Source organism: Streptopelia decaocto, assembly GCF_964273445.1.
Source record: "Streptopelia decaocto genome assembly, chromosome: 1".
In the NCBI taxonomy this organism is placed as follows: domain Eukaryota; kingdom Metazoa; phylum Chordata; class Aves; order Columbiformes; family Columbidae; genus Streptopelia; species Streptopelia decaocto.
This window is the reverse complement of record NC_138663.1, coordinates 87,425,543-87,441,992: the sequence shown is the minus strand read 5'-3', so window position 1 is coordinate 87,441,992 and position 16,450 is coordinate 87,425,543. Positions and strand designations below refer to the sequence as shown.

Sequence of the window (16,450 nt, the reverse complement as noted above, 5' to 3'; positions counted from 1 at the left end):
TCAGTTTTCAAATATGGCATGGCATCCGCTGTCTCCAAGGATGGCACGGCATCCTGATCTCTGTGCTTCTGTGTCAGTCATGTTTGGTTAGGATGATTCCAACCCCTCCAATGTGGCTCTGATGTCTGAAATGTTTTGCGGTGGTTCCATACCCTTGACCCTAACACTTTTTTCCTTTTGCAGGCTCCCTGTAATTTCATCCACAAACACACATTCAGCCACTGTCATCATACTTGACAAACACAGTACTAACTGGTGTCAGTCTCCTGTCCAAACTAACATCTCAGCTTTTGTCTGACATAATTTTGAGGCTATCTAGCTGTCAACTTGAATTCAGTATGGCCAAAACAGAAAGCTGATTTTGTTTTCTTTTCTCCTCCTTTTTCCCCTTCTGTTTTTCCTCCCTTCTCTGTTACTCACTCTTCCCAAATCAACATTGAAAACATGTGCCCTCCTAACATCAGTATGTATTCTGAATCAATTTTCTCCCATGTCTTCCACCTAGGTTCAGCTTAAGTCTTGCTGGCTCCCATTATATATTATTCTAAAATCCACCCTGTCCTGTTCATTGACCCAATTACATTTCTCATATGCTATCAGTTTATCAGCTTCTGCTTCTAATAAAGCAATGAGAACAGAGACTTTACTACTTCTGGTTATTACATTATTACCGCACTAGTATCCTCCTGTTTACCAGCCAGAACAGGCTGCATGGCAAAAGAAGACAGTGAGGCCTAAACAAGTTGTTTCAAAATACATTTGTGATGCAGCAAGAAAAAACACGAGCATCTTGTTTAATGAATTCTGTACCTGTGAGTTACAAGTTACACCAGGCAAAACCTGAGACTCAGTATGTTTTTATACTTGATGCTGTCAAAGCATATTTAAAAGTAATACAAGTAATATTTTTATCTCAGCATGATAACAAGCAGTTGTAAATATGATGTTTTGTACTCAAAGTGATTTTGATGTAATATCAGAAAGATTGTGATATAGACCCTTACCTATCTCCTGGTATTTTATCTGTAATTGTTCCTGGAAGTAGGGGAAATTTCAAAAGCAAGTTGAGGTCAGTCTAACTCAGCTGCCTTTCCTGGGGTAAAAGAGCATCTGAATGAAATATAATGACCCCTCTCTTCCAGGAATGATTTTGTGAGGTAAGATTTTCCCAGTGCTCAGCCAACAGTCTTAGGGGATTTCCTTGCTAGATGAGTCTAGTGTGGAGGCTGCACACTAGAAGATTAATGACTGGATTCCTTAGAAGCTACCTGTGAGAGAGGTGTTTCTTACGTGTGAGCCAAACACAATTAGTTAAAATGGGTCAATTAGCCTGTCAAATACAACATGTATCCAGAGTTCAAGCTTTTATGTATTCACACCAGAAATTGTAAAATGAAGGGTGAGGGAAGACCTACTTGAATCATACAGGGCAGATGAAAAACATGAGTTGGTGAAGAAGTAGAATACTTTCTTCAGCTTCCATGAGTCACACGCTCGTGAATAGGTAAATGCTGACCTGTTGGGTCCTGTCATGAGTGTACATCACAGCAACCATCTGCATCTGCAGTGCCCTTTAGTATAACAGTCAGAAAAAACTACAGACATAGAAAAATGTGCAACCTAAGACTGAAACAAAACTTTTTCTTGAGTGAAGGAGTCAAATCCCAACTACGTGAGCAAGGAGGGAATCCTAAGAAACTCGAGCCTTTTTTCCTTCTAAATAAACATTGAGGCACCAGTAGCATCAGAACAGAAAAACCTTAAAACGTTGAGGTTTTTGTGCAAAGGATGCAGCATAGACTGAATTTTGAAGTCCCTGGAAAGAAAAACACACCTTGATAAAATAAGTTGTGTTGAGCCAAAACTAAATGCAGTGATCAAAATACTAATTCAGCCAGCTATGCGATATATTGTAAAGAGCAGACTGATGAGAACTAGAAACCACCTTTGTTCTATCAGTCACTTGAAATTAATTTTCTTCCAGATGAGTCTAGAATCTGCAGAAGTATCAATGTATGTAAATTCAGAGATTAAAGCAATAATTCATACTGGTAGGAAAGCATAATGCATTTCTAGTATGAATGCCAATCATCCTGCATAGGTTGTATTCCTGAACAATGAAGAGGAAGTATACGTGCACCTGATCAAAACTGAACGTTTCAGAAGGCACACAATCCAGAATACATCTGTGGATCTTAATGGTCAAAATGAGTGAGAACTTTGGGTTTACAGCTTGTTTGTAAGCATACGGCAGATGCAAAACAGGGCTGGAATGCTGTGTTCATATTAACCAAGAATGGAAAGCGTTAGACATGCCTCTCCCTTGATTCTTCAAGAAATGCTGGGCTTATAAGGAAAAGGTCAGAATCTGTACTGTCTGGGGGACTAGGGCAAGGAGCCTTTGATGAATCACCAGAACTCCTGCAGGCCAGCACCAGTATGCAGTATGCAAGCTTAAATACCGTGTCTGTTATACCTATTCACCTTCAAACCTGCCAACAGGTGAAACAAATTACTAAAATGCATGATGAATGAAAGGTAGCGTACTTATGTTTTGGTGCATGTTATTTAATAACTGCCAGGTTCTTAGCATTATACTTTAGACTAAGATTTATAGTTGGATTTGCTTTACAGAAATGACAAAATAATTCTTAAAAATACAAAAAACCAAATTCTATTAGGAAGAAACTATCAAGATGCTTCATATAACTTATCAGTTTGAACACTTCCCTAGCAATGGAACCAAATATTAAATGTGGTTTTCCTTGTGGATAGAGGTAAGCATGATGTGTCGTAGCTGAGTGGGCTATGCAATTATCTGCTAGTCACTTAGTAGAACAATAGAAAGATGTTTGAATTATTTTCCTGGATTTGGGCAATGAAACATGACTTTATGACACAAATGGGACAAGTAAGCACATTGGTCTGGTGTATCCCAGCTAGAAGGTGGTGGGTCTGCTTGAGAGAGACTTGAATTTGCAATGTGGGAGCATGGCCCCTACCAGATATTTCAGAAAATTCATCCTGCAGTTTCTTGGAAAACTCATTTGGTTCAACGGTCATCACACAAATCTTGAGACATAGGGCAGCTGCGTTTAATTCTCTACTGACAAAGTCACCCAACTGGCCAAGGTTAGGATAGACTTTCACTGAAAGCTCTCCCTCACACACGGACTTGCTAACCCACTAACTGTAATCCCCCAGCCCAACCACATGGCCACAGCTCCTGCCCAAGCTTGAGAGCCTGATTCACATCAGGTTCAGAGGTGGAGCTTGGTGGCCACTTCTGTCCCTTTCCTGCCAAGAGCATGAGACTTGCCCTGTGCTCCAGTCCTGCAGGACAGCTGCATCTCCCAGGACCTGTGCCACAGTCCCTGCTTCTGCTCCCTGGGCTCTGCTTCTCCCTTCTGCCACTCAGAAGCCCTTGTGCTCATCCCCAAATGTCAGTTCAAACACACCCAAACACAAGGAACTGTGTTCATATCCAGTCCTGCAGCAAAACCAATGGACCACATTTCCCTCACTCAATGGTATGGTCTAGGGATACTGGTATATACGACAGGCTGATCAGAAGCTGGTGAGGTGGGCCCCATAGATATCCTTTCCTATAGCAGAAATTAAAAACCTTGCTCAGTAAGAAGAAATGGAAACAGCCACCACTGTGATAAGATGAGGAATCAGGGCATCCTGGCTCTTACTTCTTTTTTCCTTTGAAGATAATTTCTCTGGTCATCTCTTACATGAAACGCCTTATTTTGGAGTACAGTGGAACAGGGAGCCTGGCACAACTGAGCTGCAGACTGTCCCTCAGAATGTAATAAATCCGAGTTCTCTGGGTTTTTTAAATGGAAGAAGTGAAGCAGAATTTGAATAGACCTGAGTCACTGACAAATCCTTTATAAAGGACAGGAGTGGAGGTCAGTGACAGATATTCTGGACTGAATAAGTATGTCAGGCTTAGTAAGTGGTTCTAGTACGAATAAAATGCAAGCAACATTTTAAAAAATAATTCTCATATTTTCAAAGGAAACATTTCCTATTTTATTTTACATTCAGTCATTTATTACAATATATTTACAAATACTTTAACACTGTTTCGAGCTTCTGAACTGGAAAACAAATTATTCCCGTCACCCTAAATAAAATATGCTAATTATACACTGAAGAGTTAAGCACAAATCTGGCCTGAGGTGGATAGCAGGCACTCTCATTTTCTTCAGCACTTGAAGAAATGGCCATATATAGGATTACATACAGCACACAAATTGCAGAAGGACAGGCTTTATGTTCAGCATTGTGTTGCAGATCAGCAGTGCACTAACTTCTTAGCTGGAAAGCCACTCCAAATAGCTGCTACCTGAAGGATGTGGATGGGACTGCAAAGATTTGAAGCCCTTGACAATGCAATCCAATCCAGGCACTACCAAATTGATATTTGATATGTTATGTTGGCAGAAAGAAAATCCCTGACTGAGAGACAGAGCAAGGGCTGAGGAATAATACAGCTGTCATTCCTGGCATAGAGGACTTTTTTTTAACTTCTAGGACTGATCAGATTTTCACTGTTAACATTTCTGCCAGACTTCCTTTCAATGAAGCATCGAGGCTAGGATGGAATATTTTGTAGGATACTTGCAGAGGAGACAGAACGGTCTGATCTGTCCTCAATTTGTTCTTAAATTAAGATTAAAGGGGAAAAATAGCATGACAGAGGGAGTGCGAAAGGAAAGCATAAGAGCCATTGCGGTGATCAAATTCACCCACGGACTAGCTCAGCTTGATGTAATCCTTAGACAGCTGATTGGGTGGTTTGCTGTCCTTCTGTGATGAAGGACCAAGGCATGGCTGTGATCAGAATGTGGCCCTGGTGTGGGGAATGGTTTGGGGGAGATGATGCTGTTGAGTATTCACCATCTTTTCTTCATAAGCTTCATAAAAGAGTTGAAAGTCAGACTGTAGGTAGCATTTATTCTCTGGAGCCTTCTGATGAGGTTGTTCATTATGAAGTATTGTTTAGTCTAGAAGAGACAAGCGTATTGGTCTTGTAGGTCAATAGTAATGTATTTACAGAACATCTCAATTGTTAAAAATGAAAGACACAGACATAAAACTGAATGCTCTTAATGACAGAAGGACTGAAATACTGGAATGTGGGCTCCACTTTTTCTTTGTTCTTCTCCATTTCTCTCTCTGTTTTCATCACTCCAACTCTTATGCAAATGTCTACACCAAATTTAAGCCCATCTACATGAATTGCCAGTCACCTGCTTCTGGACCAAGGTTACAGCAAGTCTAGACTTTGCTATGAAGATTTTTTTGCACAGAGACCAAGGATGTGATATCTGATGTATTGTGAACTGACACATCATATTTTTGGCTTCTATGATTCATTGAACTAGTTTGAGTGAATGGACCTTTTTACCCTATAATTTAAACTGAAGGATACTGAAGGGCAGCTGAAAGTCTCCCCAGCTAAAAAGAAGCCTCTTTTCTGTGAGCATTGGAAGAAACTCCCCAAAAATGCAAACTGTGCTGATGGCTTTTCTATACAGCAAGTGTAGACTCATTAAATGCTTTTTTTTTTCTTTCTAACTCCTTATGCTCTTATTTTATAGTCTCTTATAAGTGGAATATGAATTTAAAGATTATGTTTCAAACTTGCAAGACTGTGTGGGTTTGAAAGCAACCAAGACAAGTAGCCCAGTCCTAATTGAGACCTTTGTTAGTGCAGAATCTAGTAAAATGAACTACCAATTTGGAATACATTAGCTGTCACTTCAAATGCCACTGATAATTTGCAAAAAACTAAGAGCAATAACGGGAAAAGGCATAAAACGTCAAATTTGTAGCAAAGCTGACAATAAAAAAGAATATTCCCTGTGAATTACAGTGTTCCTGATTTGCTAGAGCTCTTACTGATTCTGCTTTAATAAAGGATCTTGTTCTCTCAAGGGATTTAAATACAGTAGATTATCTAACAAGCTCAACTAATGCTTTAAGTTCCTTATCTGAAAGCTTATCCTTGACAACCTGGAAATCTGTGATCTCTTCCTAATGTGTTTGGGAGACTGACTGGCCAGTTTAGTGATCTGGCTATATATTACCTGGATAGGTACACATTTGGTCAAGAACCACTAGCCTTTGTTTCTATTGAGAATGATCACATTTTCATAGCTTTTTTGGAAAGCTGTTCTGAGAACTAATAACAACTGACATAGAAAGGGCATCAGTTCCTGCTGTTTTGCAGCTACTAGAAGAGATGAAAATGTTCAGAATGGAAAAATCATCAATGAAAATATTTTGCAAAAAAAATCAGAGAAGGTACATATTGATCAAAAGTCAGCCATATGTTTGGTGGAATCTAAAACTTCAGGGTAAGAAAATAACAACTTCGCTTTCTGACAATCTGTGCCAGTTACTAAAAATATTTTAATGAACTGTTGCACCTTCAGATACATTGGATGTGCACAGGCTGGATTGCAAACCTGAGTCATTAGCAGTTCAAACAGCCTGGCTCACAGCGGAACGTGGGAAAGCCAGACAGTTTTGTGTAATCCTTACTGGAGGGGTAAGAGGGGAAAGAGGTAGCTAATCTAGACAGTTAGTGATCTATAAAATGAAGTGCTGAGAAAAGGGCTTAAGGGGAAGAACCAGAAAACTGTGCATGGAATAAAATGCAAGCTCACTGCAGAGAGAAAACTAAAAAGTCAGCCTCAGAACTACAATAAAAGCTGATAGGAAATCTGTGGTAACATGGTATATGGCATATATTAGGAGTGTGAAAATTATTTTCACCAGGGGCCACATCATCCTGGCAGTTGCCTTCAAAGGGCTGAATGTAATTTTAGGACGGTATAAATGGAGGAGTAGTTACTGATGTGGCCCCCATGAAAATGAGTTTGACACCCCTGGCATATACTAACTACCCTAGAATTTACCCAGCCTCTTAGACCAATTTTGTGTCCCAGGCAAGGCCCCACATTGTCATGACTAGAACTCAAGTTATCTCGATCTGACATCCCAGAGTTATGCATATTTGCTATAGTAAAGATAAAGCAAGTAACTGCTGTGCAGAAAATAATCACTGAGGCTTTAACTCTTCTATGGCTTCTGCTATAGCCTGTACCCCACAATCCATTAGAAAAAGAACCCTGCTTCCAGAGCAACCAAATGTAGGCTGAGTCCCACCTTAGTCTCGGGAGAACCCTCTGCAAGAAATACATTGCTCTGCAGCAACAGGACAGTCTGTAAAATCTAGTCAAAATTTTATGCCCCTGATTCCTGTTCAGGTGGCTTGTGATAGTTCTCCCCTGAGACATGCAGAATGTAACCAAGTAGGCCACCATGCAAATTAAGTTATATTGTACGCCTGAGCTGAACTAAGTTTGACAAAAGGGAGACTGCCCTCACCTTTCTGGGCAGGCCTATAGCTCTGCATGTCTTTTCACTGGTTCTGGTGTTTGTCTGGCCCCACACAGAGCTAATCCAAAAGAAAACTGCTGCCTTTCCTAGCAAATTAATTTATTGCTGAAGGGGCAAAAAACCCAAGGGCTCAAGTGGATGCAGGTCCTTCCCTTTCAACAGCACGGAGAAAGGATCACCTCCAGCTGTAACAGATAACTCTATCCATGGGCTAATTTACACCTGCATTTGGCCCACTGTGCAAAATGCAGTTCTTATAATATTACAAAATTACATTCTCAGTTTTGTACGGACACAGCTGACCTTGTAAAAGCTTCTTCATTAAGAAAACTAGTCCCTGAACTCGCATAAAAGATCTAATTTTATAGTAAATATTTCTATCCTGCAATTGTGAAGAAAAAAAAAAGGATAATATATTAATATTACACGAGAATGATGATTATTTTTCTATCCATTGACACCTATGGAGGATGAAAATGGCAGTGTTATTTTTCAATCAGCAATCTCTGTGACACCTGAGTATCCAAAGTTCCTAAAACAGTAGGAGATTTCCAGCCCTCTAATGTTAATATTTAATAACCCTCAGTACAGCTACAAAGGCCCAAAGGAAACCTCACCTTATCCCAAGGATCAAGTAGAATGACCCAGGTAATAATAGACCTGGCATCCTTAGTAATCCTAAACAAAACAGTGATGTTATGTGAATTAAAGCAGTCATGCCATGTGTGATTCAATCAATATGGAGCTAAAGGGTAGGAATATAATGAAAGCAAGTCCACATGGCTTTATGGAAACAAGTCATGACAAGCAGGCCTGACTTCACTTTTTGATGAGATTACAGGTTTGTTTGATCAAGGTAACCACATGGATGTGATAGACTTGGACCTTCCTAATGAATTTGATTTAGTACTGCTTGACATTTTGATTAAAACATTAGCATAATGTAGCCTTAATAAAACACATTAACTAGATTAAGATCTGGCTAATTGATAGAGTTCAGCAAGCTGTTCTAACCAGATACTCAGCACTGACTGGGGATATTTTTAGAGGGGCTCTGCAGGCAGGAACACTATGCTTGCTGCCATTTGATGTTCTGGAATTACACAGAAACATGGATAATGTTGGCAAATGTCCCACAATCTAATGAGGAATGGGCAACTATGGAAAGTCACAGTTTTGCCTGCATTGGCATAAATGGGCTTCTGGTATTTGATTATGTCCTTTCTCTTCAGTTCTGCACAAGCACAGAGGTCCTCTTGCAGGGTAAAGTTGCAAGGCTGTGGTCTAGTCTGCTGCTGATGGGTTTACAATGATTTTGCTCAAAGGTCATTGATTTTAACTACTAATTCATGTATTATCAAAAGTAGTATTATGAATCACTTAAAAAGTAAAAATTCTGAAACCAGAAGCCACCTATGAATTATCTTTAAAATGCAAAGAAGCCCTATTGCAGACTTCTACATGTCTCTATTTAAAATAGCACTGGTAGTTGCCTGAGATTTAAATATGTTTGCAGCTTTACAAAGTCAGGAAATTCTAGGTCATTGGCTGAATCAGAATTTACTATCAAAATTAAAACAAAAAAGCCAGATGAGGTAAGCAAAAATACCCAAAAGAGAACTGACCAGAACATTAACGATCAGTCATATGCAAAGCATATACAATCTCTACTATTACTTACAACTAGATCATCTTATCTCTGTCCTCCCTATAACTGTGACCATTATGTTATCAGATTTTCTTCCTCTAGCACCCCGACTTCCAGTTTATTCTTTCTTGCAAGTCTGTCTGTGACATTTTCTTCATCCTAATTATTTCATTTTTAACCTTATATTTCCCTTTCGTATTTATAGTTCATCTTGTTACCTTTCCTTTGGGGTTTATTAGCTTTCTTTTGCTTGTCACTTGCATTACCTATGATGAACATAATATCAGTAGGACACAACATTCTTCAAATAGCTTCAACTGCGTTGTTTTGTCTGTTCCTTATTCTCCAAAAACCTGCACTTACATCTTTACAGATTTGCTTACTCAGTCCATCCTCTTTTTCATTTCTGTCTCCCAGCCACAGTCCTCATATATTTTGTTTCCAATACAAAGTTCTGTTCCTTTTTTCCGGCTACAGAAACTTATCAACCTTTCCAGTTCCATCAGCAATGTATCCTTTATTTTTCATGAGGCCATAAGTGAAGCTACAGTTGTTCTTCGAACTTCACTGGAATCTTTTTATCTTTTAAATGGGGAGAACCTGTTAACACACAGTGATGATCCAAAGTTGTTGTTTTGTTTTGTTTTGTTTTGTTTTAAAAAAAAAGGGCTCAGTGCCAGAAGCTGAAATAAACACTACCTTTCTTCACGGAACTGTAGGATTTACAAAAAGCGGATTAGGTATTAGAGGGTGTATAAGAACTATACTAAGCACTCTCGAAGAAGCTGTAAAGTGAGGTGACCAATGTGCATCATTTCTGTGACTTTATTATATAAGCAGAGATGCTATATGCTTAGTACTGTACAAAACAAGTTTGTTCCTTACACTGTTTTAGTCAGTTCCAAGCTTCCAACTACCTTGACAGCACTGTGCCATGAGTCACTTTTAATAGCTATTTCATTTGTTTCTGACCTGAATAACCTTTTTATAGAGTCTTGTGTGCAGTATAAAGCTTCTCGTGGCACATGGATGCCGGAGATGCCATCCCATGTTGCATGCTTCCATGGCCTCAGAGCAAGCCCTCGAGATTCAGCCTGGAAGATGCTCCAGTGAGACCTTATTGCAGCCTTTCAGTGCTTAAAAGGGCTTAAAGGGCTTAAAAGGTAAGAAAGATGAGAACAGACTTTTTAGCGGGGTCTAGTTGTGATAGGACAAGGGGTAATGGTTTTAAACTAAAGGAGGGGAGACTCAGACTAGACATGAGAAAGAATTTTTTTACAAAGAGAGTGGTGGAACACTGGCCCAGGTTGCCCAGAGAGGTGGTAGATGCCCCATCCCTGGAGACATTCAAGACCAGGCTGGACAGGGCTCTGAGCAACCTGATCTAGTTGGAAATGTCCCTGCTCATTGCAGGGGAGCTAGACTAGGTGAACTTTGAAGGTCCATTGCAACCCAAACTATTATGGGATTCTGCAAATCACCCAACCATCCACACAAGCACCTGAAAGGGCAGCCAGGGGTTATCTTATTCCTCTTGGGAAGAAAAAGGGGACTTGCACTCGAGGTGCCAGCCAGTATCAGCAGACGGGCTGGACACCAACCCGCACAGGTCGCTCTGCGCCCCGGCGGGAAATGGAGACTCCCTCTTGCTCAGCGCCTCGCTCTGTCACCGCCGGGACCGCGACCTCCCGTCACATTTCGGGTTTGTTCGACCTGAAGCTGAGCAACCAACTTCAGCTCTCCGCGCTGACAGGAACTACCGCGGGCTGTGTCCCCCTCCAGACCCGCTGCCCCTCAGGCTCCCGCCGCGGGGAGCTCACAGCTCTCGGAGCGGCCGCAGCGCTGCGCACCCCGCGTCGCCAGCAGCCGCTCCCGCTCCCGCCGCATTGGGGCGTGGCCGGCGGAGCGGAGGGCTCCGCCCCCGCGCTGTCCCCAGGTTCCCCGCCACGAGCCTGGCCCCGCCCCCGGGCCCCACACACCCGGCTGCTCTGGGGGGGCGGGGCGTCGCGGAGGGAAGGCGCGTGACAGCTCGGGAGTTTGGGGGAGGAAAAAACTCCCCGTGCGGCCTTTCCCATTGGTGGGAACGCGTGCTCATCTTTGCGGCGCCCCAATCGGATGCCGCGGCTCACAGCGGCGGTCAGCCATGCTGTCTCTACCGTAGCAAGCGCCGGCATGAGGCTGCGCCTGGAGCCTGCCGAGGGCCGAACCGTTGAGAGCAGTTCCCACCCTCCTCGCCTCTCTGCCATTCACATCCACCCGACTCGCCCTCAGCAACCAATCGCAAGCTGCCACTGCTGTCAATCACCAGCCTTATCCCCGCCCTTCCCTCCCGCTCTCCTCCCAGTACAGCCGGGCGCGCGCTCCGGGGAAGGGGCGGGGTACGGGCGCCCGGGCGCGCGCTGGTGCGGCGGGCTGGGCGGGGCGTGGAGGGCGGGCGTGGGGGAGGAGGAGGAGGAGGAGGAGGAGGAGGAGGAAGAAGAGGAGAAGGAGGAGCTGCGGCTGCCGCCTCCGCCGGCGGAGATTTCAGTACCTCGGAGAGCGGCTGCGAGCGCGCCGGGCGGACAGGAGCCGCCGCAGCCGGCTGGGACCGCAGCCGCCCGTGCGCTCCCCTGCCCCGCTCCGCTCCTGCTCCTGCTCCTGCCCCGGCCCGCCCCGCGCCAGACGCAGGCGTCCCTGGGGACCGTTAGGAACCGTCGCCTCAGAGCGAGCGTCGCCCCGGTTACTCCCGGCGCCGCGGGAGTCCGGTCCCCCTCTCCCTGTGCACGGCGACAGCACAGGCTCGGTGACCGGGGCGGGCGGGAGGGCTGAGGGGGTCCGTCACCTCAGGGACGGGACAGGTGGTCGGCCCTGGACGGCCGGGCTGGCTGAGGGGGTCGCTCGTTACCGTCGCCCGGTCCTCACGGCGCGGCGGCCGGGGCGGCGCAGGGTGGGCGGGCGGCGAGGAGAGTGAGGGGCTCCCACCCCGCTGTGGGGCCGGGAGCCCGAGGAGAAAAGGAGGATCAAGGGCGGCAGCGGCTGCCGGCACTCGCCGGGGCGGGCAGGGAACTCGGTAGCGAGAGTCGCGGCAGCGGCTGCGGGCGGAGAGCGGTGGCGGGGAGTCGGCTCCCCCGAAACCCCGGAGGCAAATACACCCCGGACTGCAAGGGGTTTGAGGAGGAGAGGGCACTGAATGTAGCCGAGTTTTTGTAGTTTTGTTAAGATAGCCAAGTACCGAAGGCAGATCTTAAGCAGCAAAGATAGAGACGTGGAGTCTACTGTTTCGGATGCCGGCTTGAATTTTTCATATACTTTTCGGTTTTAACCACTGCTAAATGTGGATTTTGTGAGCGAACCCGATGGCGGTTGTTCCGTGTTCCTTGTTTGAACCTAAATCTTAGTTCTGCTGCTTGTGGAATATTTTTCTATTTATTTTTTAAAAGGACCGTTGCAGGTAGCTTTGGCGTCTGACAAAATGAAGCCTTTGTATTTTTCACTCAATTATACCTAATATTGACATTGTTCGGTACAAGGGACTAAAGTGCTGCCTCACTCAGAGGACCATTAAAGACTTTTTTCTTTCGCTACGTGTAGCTGAATGTGTTGCAACACATCCTTTCTCACTCCCCAAATCTTCCAAAAGATTTTTCTAAAATGAAGAAATTTAATTTTCGCAAAGTTTTGGATGGTTTAACTGCCTCATCCCCCAGTGGAAGCAGTGGTGGTGGCAGTGGCGGTGGAAGTGGGGCTGGTGGCGGCTCCATGCACCCAGGAGGGACTGCAGGAGCTGCAGGGACTCCCAGAGATGAGATCCAGGAGACGCTCACTTCAGATTATTTTCAGATTTGTAAGGTAAGGGCTGTAATTTTTTTTTTTTTTTTTACCATGGAAATAATAAAAGCTACATTGTGTGTGGGGGCAGTAATATGACATCAATAAGCCTCTTACTTGAGAACTTCAGTGGTTGTATAAGGACTTTGAAATGAAAAGACAGAGATCTTGTCGATGGTTTTGGTTCCTGGTTTTGTGTGTGTATTTGTTGTGGGCTTTGTTGTTGTTGTTGTTTTCTTCCTGCTGCAGAGTTGGGGTGGTCAGTAAATTAGTAGAAATCTTCACTTCAGCATTCAGGTCCAAATCCTAATTTATGCTCAGATCCCAAATGAGTAACAAGATTGTGGGCAGGAAAGCAAATAAATTGGTGCTAGCACAGATAACATTTGCAAGTCATTAGAAATTCAAAACTGTATACATCTACTTCCCTTCCTCACTTTATCATCCTCTCTTCCTTTCCTTTCCTTTTTTAAGGAAAAGTCACAAGCTAGAAATAAAGACAGTGCGTTGGTTACTAAACCTGACAATTCAATGATTTTCGAGGGACTGGCTGTAGATTTGAGGGGTTTTTTTAGTGTTAGTACTGAAGATTATGATTATATGACGATAAACTTAGTAGGACAGCATGAATATTCAAAGTTGCCAGATCTGTTTGGCATGGGGTTTTATGTGTTGTTTAGGTCCTTAAGTGGGAATGTTCTTTGAGTAGAAAGCATAAGATATCCCTGTGTGTCCATGTTTTGAATATGTTTTCTACAACAAAGCTTTCAGTGGTGTTCTTAAATGCACAAGTGAAATCAGTACAAACTATTTGGTACTTCTGATCAACCCTGGAATATGAAAACCACAGTTTTGTAATGAAGACCAACCAAAAGGAGAAATTATAATCCTCTGCTATTAACTTCGACATTAATTCTGTTGGCTTTACTAGAAGTTTTGTTTGCTTATTTATTTTGCTTAGAAGCTTCAAAACCAGAATTCTTAATTAGTGCAATTTACATTATTAAGAGTAAATTAACTTCACCTATTAAGTATATATTTTCCTTTTATTAGCCAGATACCAATTGATTTGAAATTCAGGTTATGGTCAACTCCAGCACATTCTCATTTCTTTTTGTGTTTTGGGAAGAAGGAAGAAATATAAACAAACAAGACAAGCTAATAAGACAGTTTGTGTGCAGATCTGGTTCTTGTGAAACACACAGCTTTCCTGATCTCAGATTTCATGGTTCTAGTCTATTTGGTTTTCAGCTACAGCTGGTGTCAAAACCCTTACAGAGTTCAGGGGAAGAAGGATGAGCCCTCATGGCTTAAAGGGTCAGAGACCTTTGGAATACGTTCTACGTAATTCTAATTTCTGGAGGTTTTTAGTTCTTTGCCACCCTGAACCAGAACAGGCTCAAACCTTTTGAGACAACTTATTTGGTAGTATAATAGTGTCTCAGTGATCAGTGCATTAGAATCATTCCTGCTTCCCAGGATAGAATTTGACTCCTCTTGCTTATGTACACAGTAACTTAGCCTTTTGTGAAACTGCAGGTATTCAGTACAGCGATTTCCCGTTTTTGTCACTTCAGTAAAAAGATGATGCAAGTAATCAAGATACATTAAGGTAGCATTAGAAGGTCTGACATTCTGAGACTTCTAAGTAAGGCTAAAACTCAACATAGTTCTTCATGTTTAAGCCATTTGATAGGGCCAAAGTCCTGTATTTAGTGTGATATATTTTTATTTCATATGGCATATTTGAAAAAAAAAAAAAGGCAACATAAGATGTAAAGAAAGATTCTGCCTAGTCTCAGTTATTTCCCTTCTTTGTCTTGATATTACTTGAAGATGGTGTTATGTTCTGATAGATCTACTTGCAAATATATCTGTTTGGTGTACAGGAATATGTCATTTTGAGAAGATTTCAGTAGGCAATTTTTGCCTATCTTAGCTCTGAAGTTGAAATGTTCTCAACAAAGTAAATATTTGTTTAGAAAGGTTTTTGGTTGTTTGCAGCAGTTCTTGCTTATGAATGCATGGTACTGCAGAAGTCTACTTTATAGTAGATGAAATACCAGCTTCCTTTTTTCAAGATACAAAGGTATGCTAAAAGCAAACTTCCAAAACACTCAGTGATTATGTGCTCATAAAATACTGCAATGTTTATTCAACAGGCTCTACTTAATCAGCTATGTTACAGTTTAGTAACATTACATGTTTGAATGAACCAACCAAACCCCACAGGCCCCGATCCTGCGTTGTGCTATGCAAGTGTACCGAAGGCAGTGGGACTTGATGCAGGCACAGCTTTCACTCTGCATGCTTCAGGGTGCAAGGTCTGAGCCATAATTTGTACCTCAGTTGGGATTAGATTAAATTACAGCAAAACACATAAAATTCAAGCTTTGTCTTCCCTGAGCTTTTGTTGTGTAGAGTTTCTGGTGTTTCAGTTGGGTGTTTTAATGTTAAGTTACATAAGTTACATGGGCTGCATATTTAAGGATCTATGATCTGTGATACTGCTGCACACAGAACTGAGTAAAGCTAATGGCAGTTTTGGCTTGTTATCATCTGCAGGATCAAGGCAGATGGGCTCACAGTCCACGTAGCACCTTGAACTGGTTTTCCTTTCTTTGCTGATTATAAAATCTTCGTTTAGATATGAAACATAAAAGCTGACTCATACTTAAGAATTAAAGGGCCTTACCTGCCATTCTTACTTAAATTGCCTTTATGAAGTTTGTGGGAGGTCTAACAACACAGATCCAATCCTCTACCAGAGCACTGTTTTTATTAGTAACACACCTGATTTCATTAGTAACACACCTGATTTCATTAGTAATACATGTGAAAGCGCTCTCCCCATTTGGTAACATTTTTAGGATGCTTATTAACACAGTGTCTATTTGAAATAATAGAAGAATATAGAATATTTAATTTTACATGGAGATGCTCACAATGAGTTACTTTGGGCATTTATGTTTAAATCATTAATGTAAACTTCTGTACTGAAAGACTAAAAATATTCTTGAAACTATTACATATGAAATAGCTAAGGCCTTTAAAAGCATGATAAATTTATATGTTGGTAGCCGTATGAACAAATGAATGGCACTCTTTTCAAAGTATTCATGTGATGTGAAATTTTGTCAGAACTGTATTTTGTCACAACAAGAAGCTGAGGTATAGTTTATGTTATTTGTAGGGCTGCTCTTGGGGTTTGGATATCGAAGTGAAAATCATGAAAATACCTATTATGGTTCACATTAATTGAATTGAATGTGTGAGACAGCAGCATCATGCCAAAAACTAGGCATGATCCCGTAGGATATGTTAGTAAAGTCTATATTAATTTTAATGGGGATAAACCTAGTTTCCTTGGTTGTGCTCCTTTATATTTTCCCTCTCTATATATATACATATATATTTTTTTCTTTCTGGCAAGGATTTCTTAGGCTCACTTATGTTTGTCCATAGCATAAAGAAACTAATATACAGCACTGAGGAGAGATGTCCTACTAATATAGGATGTGAGATGACAGTTAGGATGTTGTAAATCTTTTGAATAGAACTTGGATCAGAATG

At 42.2% G+C, this 16,450-nt stretch overlaps 1 protein-coding gene across 2 annotated transcripts in view; it reads left to right on the top strand.

Moving 5' to 3' along the window:
- Positions 1-12,700: 12,700 nt before the first annotated feature.
- STXBP5L (syntaxin binding protein 5L) overlaps positions 12,701-16,450 on the top strand; it is a gene marked incomplete at both ends in the record, with an annotated part of 197,798 nt that continues 194,048 nt past the window's right edge. For both annotated transcript variants that reach the window (XM_082043568.1, XM_082043567.1), the window contains one exon: positions 12,701-12,898. In XM_082043568.1, coding sequence (XP_081899694.1) covers positions 12,701-12,898 — 198 coding nt within the window. The remainder of the gene's footprint in view (positions 12,899-16,450) is intronic.